This window comes from Schistocerca piceifrons, chromosome 6 (genome assembly GCF_021461385.2).
Source record: "Schistocerca piceifrons isolate TAMUIC-IGC-003096 chromosome 6, iqSchPice1.1, whole genome shotgun sequence".
NCBI classification, from domain to species: Eukaryota; Metazoa; Arthropoda; class Insecta; order Orthoptera; family Acrididae; genus Schistocerca; species Schistocerca piceifrons.
This window is the reverse complement of record NC_060143.1, coordinates 488,017,777-488,033,039: the sequence shown is the minus strand read 5'-3', so window position 1 is coordinate 488,033,039 and position 15,263 is coordinate 488,017,777. Positions and strand designations below refer to the sequence as shown.

The 15,263-nt window shown below is 40.5% G+C and overlaps 1 protein-coding gene across 1 annotated transcript in view; it reads right to left on the bottom strand.

Annotated features, from left to right (window-relative positions):
* Positions 1–9,794, bottom strand: part of LOC124803404 (odorant receptor coreceptor-like) — a 57,354-nt gene extending 47,560 nt beyond the window's left edge. The window contains exon 1 of the mRNA XM_047264588.1: positions 9,534–9,794. Within this exon, the coding sequence (XP_047120544.1) occupies positions 9,534–9,794 (261 nt within the window). The remainder of the gene's footprint in view (positions 1–9,533) is intronic.
* Positions 9,795–15,263: the final 5,469 nt, after the last annotated feature.

Below are 15,263 nucleotides of genomic sequence, written 5' to 3'. Positions count from 1 at the left end.
GGAGCTATAGCTTTGACTTTCATAATTGATGTCCTCTACACTTACAGATAGGTCTCAGTTGGAAAATATAATCTATGCGCTGTCCGCTGCAAGGACTGCTCAAAAGAGTTATCAACAGAAAGAAAGATACTTTGCGTTTAAACGTAGTCACTAGTTTACCAAAGGATTTATGGTTTCTCAGCGTGAATCCACGTGTTAAAAACTCACGCAAATCGCTAATGAGTGGCCTCCTGTAGATATACACTCAGCCGAAAGGTTGTCAAAACCAGTTAAAACTACTGTTCAATGTCCTGTACTAGAACATAGCGACTTCCCTGATTAAACTTATTCCAAAGTATAGCTTTGGTGTCTCATTAAGTACTACGAAATTCTTCTGTCAGACTTGAATAATAAGATATTCCGACTTTACGAATCAGTCCCGACTGTTAAACAGAGATCTTGTGAAATTCATTCATGACTTATGAAAGACAGTGGCCAAAACTAGGTAGTTGAAAACCCTTATTTTTGAAAAGTGACGAAAACCGGGTAGCTGAAAGCGTCACATGTCCCCGTTATGTGCGAATGTGAATAGCATCTGGCGGAGGTTACAATTGTTCTGTGTATTGATTCAGATATAATAAATGCTTTTCAATGAATTTTCATAAAATAATGTCTAAGTTATAAAGGTGGTTCAAGTACTGGGTAACACTTTATAGCAGTTTTGTATTATTTTATTTATTTCAGGGATTTAAAACCCATGAAGACAAAATCCTTTTATGAAATCTTTATTTGGACTGATTACTAGTTTCAGCTAACAATCTGGCCGCCTTCTGATGACAAAACATTCTTGATTAGTGCTGATGCCATTACAGATTCACACATTGTTAAAATCTTTCTTAAGATGGCAACATCCACACAAATTAATAACAGCAATTCATCGTTCGTGGCCAGTGTAACTGAATGATGGTCATAAAACATAGATGTTACGCCATAAAACTTAGTAACTGACGCAATCAGTATTTACATCAGTGACATTTGTTAGGAAATCTGTTACTCTTCCCTCAAACGACGAAATGTTGTTTTTAATTCTGTATGGATGTTATCATTTTGAAAAAAGATTTTAACGATGTATGAAGCCGTAATGCCACCAACATCTAATCAAGAATGTTTTATGATCTGAAAATGGCCAGATTCTTAGCCAAAACAAGTAATCAATCTCAATCAAGAAGATTTCATGTGCGATGTTGACTTCGTGGGTTTTCAGTAAATAAATTTACAAAAGATCTCGGACATCCTGGATGACAATGTCAACAAACTTCAGTTTTCTAGTGGCTAACGTAGTGTCTCAGGCAATAGGGAATAAGTGAATATTTATCAATTTATGAATGTGAAGAATGTTTGGAGTAGTACAAGTAAGCTTCAGTATCGAAACCCGATGACAAATATAGTAGACACAGTGTGTGCTTTTTGGTGTCACAATACTGTTTTAGTTCTGAATGCCTGTTTGATTGTCGTCATCTGTCAAACATCACTGCCTTTCTTACTTAGCATATTGTTTAAGCCACAAGTCTTTGGTAATGTTATAGAACAATTATACAGTAGGATAGTTTAGACATGGAAGTAATATTGTGACATTTAATTTGAGGGTGACAGTCGTATTTTAAGGGACAAGTGTACCTTATTCTGCACGTTACACCAGTAGTATCAATAAAAAGAGTCACATCTGTTTTTTTAACTCTTACAGGACAATGATGCAGACAGTGTAATGGAAACATTTTTGTGACACTTAATACGAGGGTCCATTGTGTCCTGCACCAGGTGGTTTAAAAAGATCAGGTTTTAGTCTAGTTCGGGTGCCAAACGGGAGAAAAAAAGAAGTAGATGTCCTAGTCTGTGCGGATATATACTGCTGGCCTGCTTCGTTTTTAATGGCTGATAAAATAATGGACTACATACGTAATGTACTCTGCAGCGCTAAGTGTATTTACCTTTGGTCAGAAACACCACAGATATGCTACTAACATAATACTAAAAATCACTGATCCATTTGTAAGAGGTGAGGTTTGCGCTATATGCGCTGCCTGCAATAGGCAAGACTTAGGAGAGTCTCTGACCACAGAGCAGTATGTCGTTAGTTGTTGCTTGTCGCGAGTCTGCGTTAGTCTGCGCGTGTCGACAGTAGTCTGTAGTAGTCTTGACTAGTCTGCGTGAGTCGGCAGTAGTCGGCGCGTGTCGGCTGGCTGCTCTGCTCGGGACTCTGGTCAGGACTCTGGAGGATGAGTATTGTAGAAGGTTGTCATTTAATTTCTTTCAAAAAAATGCCCCAATAATAATTTTTATAATATAAAGTAATTTTTTTAAAAAAAGAAAAAGCATTCATTTCAATTTAAAGATTTTATCCAATGAATAATTAATTCCTTTCACGAATCACAAAGGATAGGCCAGCATTTCACGGAGCTGTGCCGAAATTTTTTTATGTAAGAGCAGATGTATTTGCAGTTTTTATTGAGGTAAGAATTTTAAGAATTTTTGCTTTTTTTATTCAGAATACAGGGCCGAGGCGCAGCGTTGCTGTCGTCATAAAATTTACCAAGTTACTGAATTTTTTTTATTATTTTGGTTTTTAGGAATTTTTCTGTTCCGAACTTAACATTAAATGAGAAAAGAATTTTGTGGGAACATTAAATGTGAATGCATTTCTGCACACAGATTACAAATGGGAGTCAATTTTGTTCAGAGGTTACAATATTAAAAAATTCATTTAATTATTATTTTTGCGGGGAGTTTACGCATGGTACATTTTTATTTTTTAATATTTTTTGTGGGGAGGTTACACATTGTAAATAAGAATTCCTGACCAATGTTAAGCTGAATGATTTGGTGCGTCAAATAATTACAGTGAATAATACTTAAGATAACTTAATGTCTGAGACGAAACAGCAATCAAAGTATTGCCAATGTACACATATCAAAGTAAGTGAAGTTGATTTCATCGCCGGGGACGATAGTGATTCTTGGATCTAGAAAAAGTCATTAATTCTCTCCTCATACCTCAAAAAATCGTTTTCTATCAGGGTACTGTATGTTCCAAGAAAGATGGTTTACCAGTGGGACATTTGAGGTGTCTGATGAACGAATACTCACAATCCGATTTCCATCTATTCACATATTTGAAATTTAAGTCCAGTGAGGAGACGTCGAACGTTTTGCAGACTTTCTAGGTTTGCATTAGGGTATGGAATGGACTCACAGAGAAGAAATAAACAGCGTCGTGATATCTTTATTAGAAAAATTACATTCGGTACATTTAATATGAAATCGGAAGGATACGGCTCCAGCTTAGTAGGTACAATGTTATTAAAGAGGTTGAATTCTATGACTTATTAGCTACAAGAGTGAATTTCTTTACACTTCACGGGATTACTTACGACTGTTTAATGTGTTAACATTTTCTTTTATTCCAGCCCAACTCCAGGCCGCTGTAGTTCAAACATAAGGGGAATTGTAATATATGTCAACAACGTTGAGATACGGGATTTGTGCTGAGCAGCACTTGACGACAAGAAACAGCATATCTCAATTTTTTTTTTCTTTTGCACTTTTCAGTCTCCTCTGCAAGGAGTAGGACGGGCCGTTTTAGACCTGGGCTATTTTATAGTTGTTGCTCTTTTTAGTTGTTTAGTTGCTAGAAAGGGTTCAGAATTGAGAATAAATGCGCCATTCCAATGTTAGTTTTGGTCGCACTGGACACTAGTACGTTTGTGTGAGTCCTTGCAAACGGCAGTTACTTTTGTGACCGAGACAGCCTTTGTTGTCGTCGAGAGCTCGGATTTTCATAGAGATTTAAGTCGATAGTTTATACAACACAGCTGCCGCTAAATATTTAGTGTTTATAATACATCAGTCTTAACGAATACGACTGATATTAGTGACTGTAAATCATCACTTAACATACACGTTGAAGTACGAACTGCTACTGAGTCTGAAGTACTTAATAGATTAGGACACTCGTACAGTTGTTACTTAGACACGATACTGGCAACTTATACGCGCCACGTCTAGTAACATCGTACTAGCGTTATTCAAAGTATTAGTAGTGCTAAGGGCGCAAATCAGGAACACGGTGCGTGTCAGTGTCGAATCTCATTGTGGTGTTAATTAATAATTTAGAAGATAACATGTTAGGGAGGGGGGATTTTACCACCCATGTTTGAAATATTACATACTCGCGTACAGGATGCGGTCTCCAACAAATGTAGTTTTCACTAAGAAGTTTTCGTCGATCCTGCAACAGCTTCCTACACTCAAAGCAAAAGCCACATACTTGTGTATTTTTCGTGAATACCCATGCTGCCGAAGGCAGCGGATTTCATACCATTCGATATGTACCGAGTGAGCTACGGGAATCGAACTGTTTCAGGATGGCTATATTTTACATCAGCTACTATATTTCTGTTAGTGGTGAAAGGGAGGCGATGCATACGTCATTCATTTCGTGTCTGCCCCACTTTGCCTTTATACAAATGAAAGTTTCTTTGTTAAAAATCAACGTACCACTGTTCTCAGTAATTACAGTTACAGCCAACCGGTTGCATAAGTTTAATGTACAAACCTTGTCCTGGTTTCGATATCACTAAGGGTACCTTCCTCAGAAGGAAGTAACATAGATTGCGATACTACTATTCTCCTGGAAACTGTCTCCGGTAGGTCATCCCGTAGAACGGAATTGGTTATGGTAGCAACTTACTGAGGAATATTGGTACCTTTTGTGAAAACTGCAACCCGCCACCCTCCCCCCCCCCCCTCACCTCCTCCGTGCCGGTAAATTACTTGCCGTATGTCGTGTTGCGTGATGATTACAGCGAAATATGTAAAGGTTTACGCGTGAGGAAGTTATTGATGTCGTTGAACTAATGGGCGTAACGTGAAAAGTAATTTTCTTTTGAAGTAAACAATTCAGGGTCAGAAGATTCCCCAGGTCGTATTTACTTATTTATGGTATATTTAGCCTGATTATAGTATGGCCATGAACAACACAAACTAACAATATCACAAAAGAATATCAGTTTCAATATATGCCTTACGTTCAATGATGTACATCTGAAAAATCGTTACGAACACAATTATAATTGTCAACAAAATAATGATAGTGAATGACGGTAATAATTTACATTAATAATAATAATAATAATAACAGTATAGGGGATTAAGGACAACAATAATATTGATTAGTTCAACACATCTGAACCCGTATTTAGTAACATGAGAAACAGAAGAGATAATGAAACAGGAGAAGATAGAAATGACAGTGGCAATAGCTGTTGAGAAAGAACACAAATTTGCAGTAGAGGCTCTGTGGACAAGGGAGAGGGAAATGTGATGGGGACATGGAAGAGGTTGACAAGAATGTGCCACAGGCAAATACATATAAGAGATAGTTATTGCAATAGAAGATAGTAACAGTCAAATCTGAAAGGAATTCAATTTTTCTCGTCTTTTGCGCAAGATCTTCGAACGACGGGTTGTTGATACAGAATGCGATTTGGTAATATGGCTATCATGTTAGGGAAATTATTTTGTTGCTAAAGATTATTTCTGATGTGCTGCTGAAGATAAGAAGTGCAATGATTGAGAAAACGACGGATCAAACACTATAAATCTCTGTGCTTATCGTCGCGTAGAAATGACGGTTTTTCTTAGGTAGGAGAGGGAAGGTAGGAGTGATATGGCCGAAACAGTGAATGTGCCGCACACAAGCATTCATTGTAAGTTGCAGCCAGCGTGAGCTCTCGTAAGGCAAGTCGCTGAAGGTGTTACTTACAGCTTGGAATTTTTTTTGGAAATTTGTGGTAAGGTCTTACAGGACCAAACCGATGAGGTCATCGGTCCCTAAGCCTACACACTACTTAATCTAACTTGAACTAACTTACGCTACGGACAACACACACACCCAAGCCTGAGGGAGGACTCGAACCTCCGACAGGGGGAGTCGAACGGACCGTGACAAGACGCCTCAGACCGTGCGGCTACCACGGGCGGTTGACTTACAGCTATTGACAAGAATTTTGCGATACATGTCACACATCTGAGCAGGCAAGTATTACGCTCCTGTGACATTTCCGAACGTGTCTTACGCCTATATTCATTATCATAGATCTTTGTCAAAGTTGACATGTCAAATATTTATCTCAAAGAAATTTGACGCCGCGCCGAATGGCCGCGTGGTTTGAGGCGCCATGTCACGGCTTGCGAGGCCCCGCCCACCGGAGGTTCGAGTCCTTCCTCGGTCTTGGGTGCGTGTGATGTTCTTAGCACAAGTTAGTTTAAGTTAGTTTAATTAGTGTGTGAGCCTAGGGACCGATGAACTCAGCAGTTTGGTCGCTTAGTAATTCACACATACTAAGAAATTTGGTAGTGTAGTGAGGAACTTGTCAAAGCTCGCCTTTCGTCGAAGAAATATGATCAAATTTAGAGCCTCATACTAGAACTGATCATAAAAGTCGTTCTTCACTGCAGTGTGAAATATAACCGCTTAGACCACTGGCATCGCTATGGCTTTTTGACTTCTGTAGTGTGTTTGTAAACATGGTTGCAAAGTTGGTATGTTCCTTCGATTCTAAATAATAATCTGGCCTAGAATTGGGTGCGGGGCTAGCAAGCAGCACAATGCGTGCTATTAGTCGTGTGCTGATGGGCATGTGTGATATAATACAGACTTCTTCAAATCCACATCAGCAGCCATCCACCTCTACATCTGTAAACAACCAGACACATTTTCAGCAAGCCGCAATAGAGGACGTCACGCTATAAAATTTAAAAAAAAAAAACTTAAAATTCTTACCTCTCCGTTCTACTTTATCTATTTTTGAACTCTGGAAGCCCCAAGTCTAAAAGTTCTTTATCTGTTATTGGAACACTAATTGTGGCGTCGATAGTTACTATGCCACAACGTGGATGCACGCTCTCGTAAGTTGGCACTATGAGAAAAGACTAACTACGCTGACCACATGGCCCTCTGGCCGACGCTGTGGAGCCCAGCGAGTGCCGTCTTGATTTCTGCCCCCATTCCATCAAGAGCAGACGGCCTGGAAGTATCGCTTCTACTACCGAGTGGGCTAGCTTGCTATTGCGACTTTGATCCGACTTGAACTACGACCTCACACCTACGTGCTCATCCTAGCCAAAGTTATGTAAGCCTTTGTTATTTACTTGTGTTTTCTGACTCTAGTAAAAAAGTGTTAGTTACATGCAGTACCGAAGCGCTTCACCTCTCCTGCCCCTACTTGCTTCCTTCACTCTCGGCCTATATTACAGAAGCAGTTCACAGGAGCAGACTCACGCGCCGCCTATCCAGGCGGGATACAAAACTAATTCTATTAATTACGTTATTCAAAAATAAAAATAGTTTTAATGCCCATATAGCCCTTATTTATCTTCAGATATTCCTCCTTCAGTGCTTTACAAATCGCTTTATACGTATCTGGAATTGTTTTGGTTAATGTGCACTGTGGTATTCCAGTGATATACTGTAAGCTAGACTAGTTCTCTCCTGTAGCAAGAAAACGCAGTGTTATGGTAAGATTGTCCTCTGCACACATAGCATTTCTCAAACGAGTATTCCGCTTTGTAATATGAGCAGCCACTTTACTGAGAAACACTGAAATGCCCTCTCTTCCATTCGTAAGTAATTTATTTAAGATTTGACGGCGTCCACTGTTGCTCTCATAACAAATTTCGCTGAATGCTCGACGTACAACCCACGGCTTCATCCAAGTATGCTTCCTTTATTCCCGCCGCTTCTCTCCAAATGCACACAAAATGCAATTGTGGTACAAGCAAGTACATCGCTTAGTAACAAGTTGTTGTTGTCCGCCATCTTCAACTTTTGTGAAAAACATGAAAACATGATGACAGCGTAATACCCCTTTTTAGCGCCAGGTCAAAAACCATTGTCGAAGAAATTTGACGAACACCTGATCGTATTTCTTCGTCAAAGAAATATGATAGCGTAATACTGGCCTTAGTGACAACACGATTAACGTAGAAGTAAATATCCTCGGAGTAGGGGAAGCAACTACAAATACTTAATAAAAGCAAGTCTTCTTGTCCAGACTGTATACCAATTAGGTTCCTTTCCGAGTATGCTGATGCATTAGCTCCATACTTAACAATCATATACAACTGTTCACTCGACGAAAGATCCATACCCAAAGACGGGAAAGTTGCACAGGTCACACCAATATTCAAGAAAGGTAGTAGGAGTAATCCGCTAAATTACAGGCCCATATCGTTGACGTGGATATGCAGCAGGATTTTAAAACATATATTGTGTTCGAACATTACGAATTACCTCGAAGGAAACTGTCTATTGACACACAGTCAACATGGGTTTAGAAAACATCGTTCTTGTGAAACACAGCTAGCTCTTTATTCACATGAAGTGTTGAGTGCTATTGGCAAGGGATTTCAGATTGATTCCGTATTCTTTGATTTCCTGAAGGCTTTTGACACTGTAGCACACAAGCGGCTCGTAGTTAAATTGCGTGCATATGGAATATCGTATCAGTTATGTGTCATAGAGGTCACAGTTCGTAGTAACTGACGGAAAGTCATCGAGTAAAACAGAAGCGATTTCAGGCGTTCCCTAAGGTAGTGTTATAGGCCCTTTGTTGTTCCTTATCTATATAAACGATTTGGGGGAAAAACTGAGCAGCCGTGTTCGGTTGTTTGCAGAAGACGCTGTCGTTTACCGACTAATAAAGTCATCAGAAGATCAAAACAAACTGCAAAACGATTTAGAAGAAATATCTGAATGGTGCGAAAAGTGGCAGTTGACCCTAAATAAAGAAAAGTGTGAGGTCATCCACACGAGTGCTAAAAGGAAATCGTTGAACTTCGGTTACACGATAAATCAGTCTAAAAGCCGTAAATTGAACTATATACCTAGGTATTACAATTACGAACAACTTAAATTGGAAAGAACACATTGAAAATGTTGCGGGGAAGGCTAACCAAAGACTGCGTTTTATTGCCAGGACACTTAGACAATGTAACCGACCTACTAAGGAGACTGCCTACACTACACTCGTCCGTCCTCTTTTAGAATAATGCTGCGCGGTGTGGGATCCTTGCTAGATAGGACTGACGGAGTACATCGAAAAAGTTCAAAGAAAGGCAGTACGTTTTGTATTATCGGGAAATATGGGAGAGAGTGTCACAGAAATGATACAGGATTTGGGTTGGAAATCATTAAAAGAAAGCCGTTTTTCGTTGTGACGGAATCTTTTCACGAAATTCCAATCACCAACTTTCTCCTCCGAATGCGAAAACATTTTGTTGACATCGACCTACATGGGGGGAATGGTCACCACGATAAAATAAAGGAAATCAGAGCTCGTACGGAAAGATATAGGTGTTCATTCTTTCCGCGTGCAATACGAGATTGGAATAATAGAGAAATGTGAAGGTGGTTCGATGAACCCTCTGCCAGGCACTCAAATGTGATTTGCAGAGTATCCATGTAGATGTAGAGGTAGATGTAGATGAACACGTACCTTGATCAGATTGATTATGGAGACGGAGAAGAGGAAGGCGGTGATGGAGGCCCTCTCTGTTTCTTCCGACCTATCGGTGAAGAGCTCTACGCCGGTGGTGGCGACCAGTAGGATGTTAGCGACGATGTTGACGGCAGCTCCGGCGAACCGGCCGCACTCGGCCAGCCGGGCGGTGATCGAACTCCGGTCCCCGCTGGCCAGGCCCTGCAGCCCGCCCGCCGTGCCCAGCACCTGGCGTTCCTCCTCAGATCGCCGCACCATCTCTTCTCACCTGTCCTCCTGCAGCAGAACATACGTACAAATGTCAGTCAAATGAAAACCTTAAATTTGTAATAACAAATCGAAATTTCGCGCCGTTATCCTGTAAGTTGGTAAGCGTGCTACAAACAGCGTGCAGAATGGCCTGTAGGTGGCAGCATAGTGCAGATGCACGCATACCGTCGCAGTATCAGTATAAAGATGGCCGCCCCACTTGCGACTTGCACCAGGGAAGAACAGCGTTCTGTTATTCGGTTTTTGCGTAGTGAAGGTGTGAAACCAACTGAAATTCATCGACGAATGAAGGTTCAGTACGGAGATGCACGTTTGTCACAGCAGCAAGTCTACAAGTGGAGTAGGAAGTTTGCAAATGGTTTGACTTCAGTGGAAGATGGTCATAGTCCAAGTCAGGCACAACGAGTTGTGACTCCACCGAACATTGGAGCAGTTGAAGCCGTAGTGAAGGAAAACCGCCGAGTGACACTGAATGACATTGCACTATGTTTACAGATTAGTCATGGGTCAGCACACCACACTGTGGATAATGTGCTCCAGTTTCACAATGTGTCTGCAAGATAGGTGCCACGGCAGCTGACTCCGGAAATGACAGAACGACGTGTTGAAGCTTCTGAAGAACTTATTCGGCGCTTTGAACGAGAAGGTGATGGCTTCCTTGCAAGAATCGTTACTGGGGACGAAACCTGGGTTCACTTCCACCAGCCGGAGACGAAGAGAGCGAGCAAGGAATGGCGCCATTCCTCATCACCAAAACCAAAGAAGTTTCGAACAGAACCATCAGCAGCGAAGGTTATGCTGACTCTCCTTTGGGACGAAAAAGGCGTCATTTTGTAGCATTACATGGCTAGAGGGACCACTGTCACCAGTGCATCATACACAGATCTCCTAAAACATCATCTGCGGCTTGCAATCAAATCAGAGCGACGTGGATTGCTGTCAGCATGTGTCCTTTTACAACATGACACTGCCCGTACAACAGTTGCAACAGTCACAGACCTGAATTTTGATTGTTTTCCTCATCCACCATACTCACCAGACCTTGCCCCGAGTGATTTCCATATGTTTGGACCACTCAAAGACGCAATGGGAGGAAAGAAGTTCCGTTCTGATGAAGAGGTGCGCCACGTGGTGCATGAGTGGTTGCGCAGACTACCAAAGGAATTTCTTCCTAAAGGAATTCATGCACTTTGTAAGCGCTGGAGGACTTGAATTGAGCGTCGGGGAGACTACGTTGAAATGTGATACAGCTTTGTACCACTTCTGCACAATAAATAATATTTAAGAAAATATTTAAGGTTAGAATTTGACTCACCCTCGTTTGTGTGCTCACGGGCTGTCGCGAACGTCCCGTGTCGCGGTACCGCGCGATACATTCGAGCGACACAATGCTAAGCGGTGTACGCGGTTACTCTGCGGTTACGCCGCACAGCCGTGTTACACGAATAAAGGACCATTTTAACAAAATTCAACAAAAGCCAAGTTTTTCATAACGCACTTTATTTAGGATTCTGATACTGTAATATGAGCCTCACATAATAGCTAACAGAAAATACGACAAAACAATATATTCTGTTGTAAAAGTCGTCTGAATACAGCAGATTTTCACATATATCTACATCTCAATTTTTTTAAGATTTCGAAAAACTCGACCAATCCTTCTTTTATTCCCTATGATTAACATTTTGAACATAAAATTGAAACACATCAAATGAGTTCGCAATTGCGAATAAAGACTACCATCAGCTGTAGAATGGAATGACGACAATGAAAATTTGTGCCGGACCGGGACTCAACCAAGAATTTCCCGGTTATCGAGAGTGGTCGCCTTACCATTTGGCCATCCATGCACGACTCCCGGTCAGGTACAAACCCACATATGCCTCTACGACTTGTACTCATACATCCGTTATTTATATTCCCGTACACGAGAGACGTTGCACTTGAAAGTCGCTCACCCGGTGTCGGCACATAAATACGATAGTTCAGTGCCTGTGTTATTCTGATTACAATCCGAAGTTCCTTTGCATGCACATGTATTCTGATTACGATGAAAAGCTACTTCTCATCCTAATCAGAATAACACAAGCATTGCAGTATCGTGTGAAATTTAAAACTTACACTACTGGACACTAAAATTGCTACACCAAGAAGAAATGCAGATGATAAGCGGGTATTCATTGGACAAATATATTATACTAGAACTGACATGTGATTACATTTCCACGCAATTTAGACGCATAGATCCTGATAAATCAGTACTCGGAACAACCACCTCTCGTAATAACGGCCTTGATACGCCTGGGCATTGAGTCAGACCTTGGATGGCGTGTACAGGTACAGCTGCCCATCCAGCTTCAACACGATTCCACAGTTCATCAAGAGTAGTGACTGGTGTATTGTGACGAGCCAGTTGCTCGACCACCATTGACCAGACGTTTTCAATTGGTGAGAGATCTGGAGAATGTGCTGGCCAGGGCAGCAGTTGAAAATTTTCTGTATCCAGAAAAGCCCGTACAGGACGTGCAACATGCAGTCGTGCATTATCGTGCTGAAATGTAGGGTTTCGCAGGGATCGAGTGAAGGGTAGAACCACGGATCGTAACACATATGAAATCTAACGTCCACTGTTCAAAGTGCCGTCAATGCGACCAAGAGGTGACCGAGACGTGTAACCAATGGCACCCCATACCATCACGCCGTGTGATTCACCAGTATGGAGATGACGAATACACGCTTCCAATGTGCGTCCACCGCGATATTGCCAAACACGGATGCGACCATCATGATGCTGTAAACAGAACCTGGATTCATCTGAAAAAATGACGTTTTGCCATTCGTGTACCCAGATTCGTCGTTGAGTACACCATCGCAGGCGCTCCTGTCTGTGATGCATCGTCATGGGTAACCGCAGCCATGGTCTCCGAGCTAATAGTCCATGCTGCTGCAAACGTCGTCGAACTGTTCGTGCAGTTGGTTGTTGTCTTGCAAACGTCCCCAGCTGTTGACTCAGGGATCGAGACGTGGCTTAACCTTTATCAAAGTCGGGAACGTGATGGTACCCATTTCTCCTCCTTATACGAGGCATCACAACAACGTTTCACCAGGGAACGCCGGTCAACTGCTGTTAGTGTATGAGAAATCGGTTGGAAAGTTTCCTCATGTCAGCACGTTGTAGGTGTCGCCACCGGCGCCAACCTTGTGTGAATGTTCTGAAAAGCTAATCATTTGCATACCACAGCATCTTCTTCCTGTCTCTTAAAGTTTGCGTATGCAGCACGTCATCTTCTTGGTGTAGCAATTTTAATGGCCAGTAGTGTAAATTCAGTGACCTTTGCACTCACATGTGTTTACTGTTGGCCAATCTTACAGCATATTACAAGATAATGCATCTGTTTGCTAAGCGACTGTTAGACAACAATGCACATTTCTGTTTCGTGCTTAGCCACTGTTTCACAATAAGATCTGGTTGCAACACTATTATTAAGATGTTGGAAGATTCAGAATAGCTGAAACAATCCAGGAGGAGAAAAAAGGAAGAAAAAGCGGAAGTAGTCAACGTCAATAGTGTATGAGAAAATGTTAGTCGCAGATTATTTTCTTGCTCTTGTGGCTCCAGAAACAAAAACTCCACAATAATGGCAATGCTTATCACTTACACTGAAAGCTCAAGAGTGTATAAGGGGATTCAGCGTTATTTCCCAATAAGTGGGTGGACGTAACTGTTTGCCCAAATGTGTAATGAAAGCCAAATTGCCTCTTAAGATATCTGAGCCAAGAGTACTACATTGTGCAAGGATACCTCATGCCATGGCGCAGTGTCTTTTCCAAATTACTTACTTTGCTTAACTGATAGACGTTGAGATGCTGTAATAATGTCTGAGTACCTCAACTTCCATCAATGAATCACGTAAGCAGAAGTAAAGCTAACGAGGTGATGAAATATTTGTCTTGTTTTGAAAACGATCCATAGAAAGTATAGAGTTCGATTTATAAGTTGTACAAGGGTTGTTAATCATACTAAAGACAAAATTCTGCATTACGGAGTACCTTTACGTTAAGGAAACATGTGTTTCCGTACCGTTTTGGATTTCACCCGATATGTAAACTTTGTCTTAAAATTTTCACTCTTGTTTGAGTTGTCATTTAAATGCATCACAATTAGTTTCGTAATAAGTTTAAGATGTCAGAAATAGATTTCGCTATTCTGTAAACTTTTGTTCATGTGCTAACTTACAGGAAAATATAAATTTACTAATATATTGTTAAATAATATTATCCACAAAATGCTATATACTTAAGAGTCTATTAAATTTAAATACTTGGAATGTGTATTTATAACACCTAGCTTAATATGCTGAAGAATAAACATGCCCGAAAAAGTGGATACGTTGACTTTTGTAAAAATTTACAATTTGTAACTATGTTTCTCAGTAAATTGGTGATGATCTTCAAGTATTCATTCATCAATCTCTGTCTACACGGAAGACCAGTATTGCAATTTTTTAATTTTTTTTAATTAGCGGTATTGAATACAACCAAAAAATACGGTGTTTGTTGAGTTTCATTAAAAAGGTCCACAATTGTCGCCGCAGCGCTTGAGCGTATGTACTTATTATCCGATTTTAAAGAAATTATTTGATGAAAAAATTTGATTCTTTCACATCCTACATCCTGATATCTTCTCTCGATGACGGACTGAATTTTTTCTCGTTTCTCGTCACAGCTACTGTGCTACATAAAATTAAATAAATAAGTGAAATTTTAAGAGTTTGCAAAGGTAAAAACACATTGCATAGAACTAAAATGTGGCTTAAATATCGAAACTGTATTTAAAGTTCAGAGCAGAATAACTACCTTCGTTCTCGAGATATCGTTTCGTGTGTATACGGGAAAGTCACTTGCAGGCCGCCAAGTTCTGTTCTTTTACACCGTGAATCTCTTTGTCGTTTATTTCACAAACGGTTCAAGATATCGCAACAAAGTTTTCTGCAAACGATAGCACGCAAAGGGATGCGTATTTTTTCGTATGGTTAATGCTCGGAATTTTTTTACCTGTCGCAATATGGAAGTAAACACTGTTCCTTTCGATGGAACACTGCGTTTTTTATACCCATTTGATATCTCGTTAAGGACGTATAATCTAGGATTGTACACGTTAGTATAGGGTTAGTCTAGAGGAAACGCGCAGTTTTGAAGATTGATAATATCAGTGATTCTGAAGGAAAAACGTCACAAGAACGTATGTCCTGTTCTTAACACTTTTCGAGGAAGCCAATGAAAACAATGGGGAACAAGTCAAATGCAGGTGTTAGTAAATGAGACATTGTGATCTAATATTTGCGTAATTGATTACATTTCCTCACATAAGATGTTAAAAATGTCCACCATCAACTGCAATGAATTTTTCAGATCTTGTAGATAGCTGCTGTGTTGGTGATCTGAATACATTCGTAC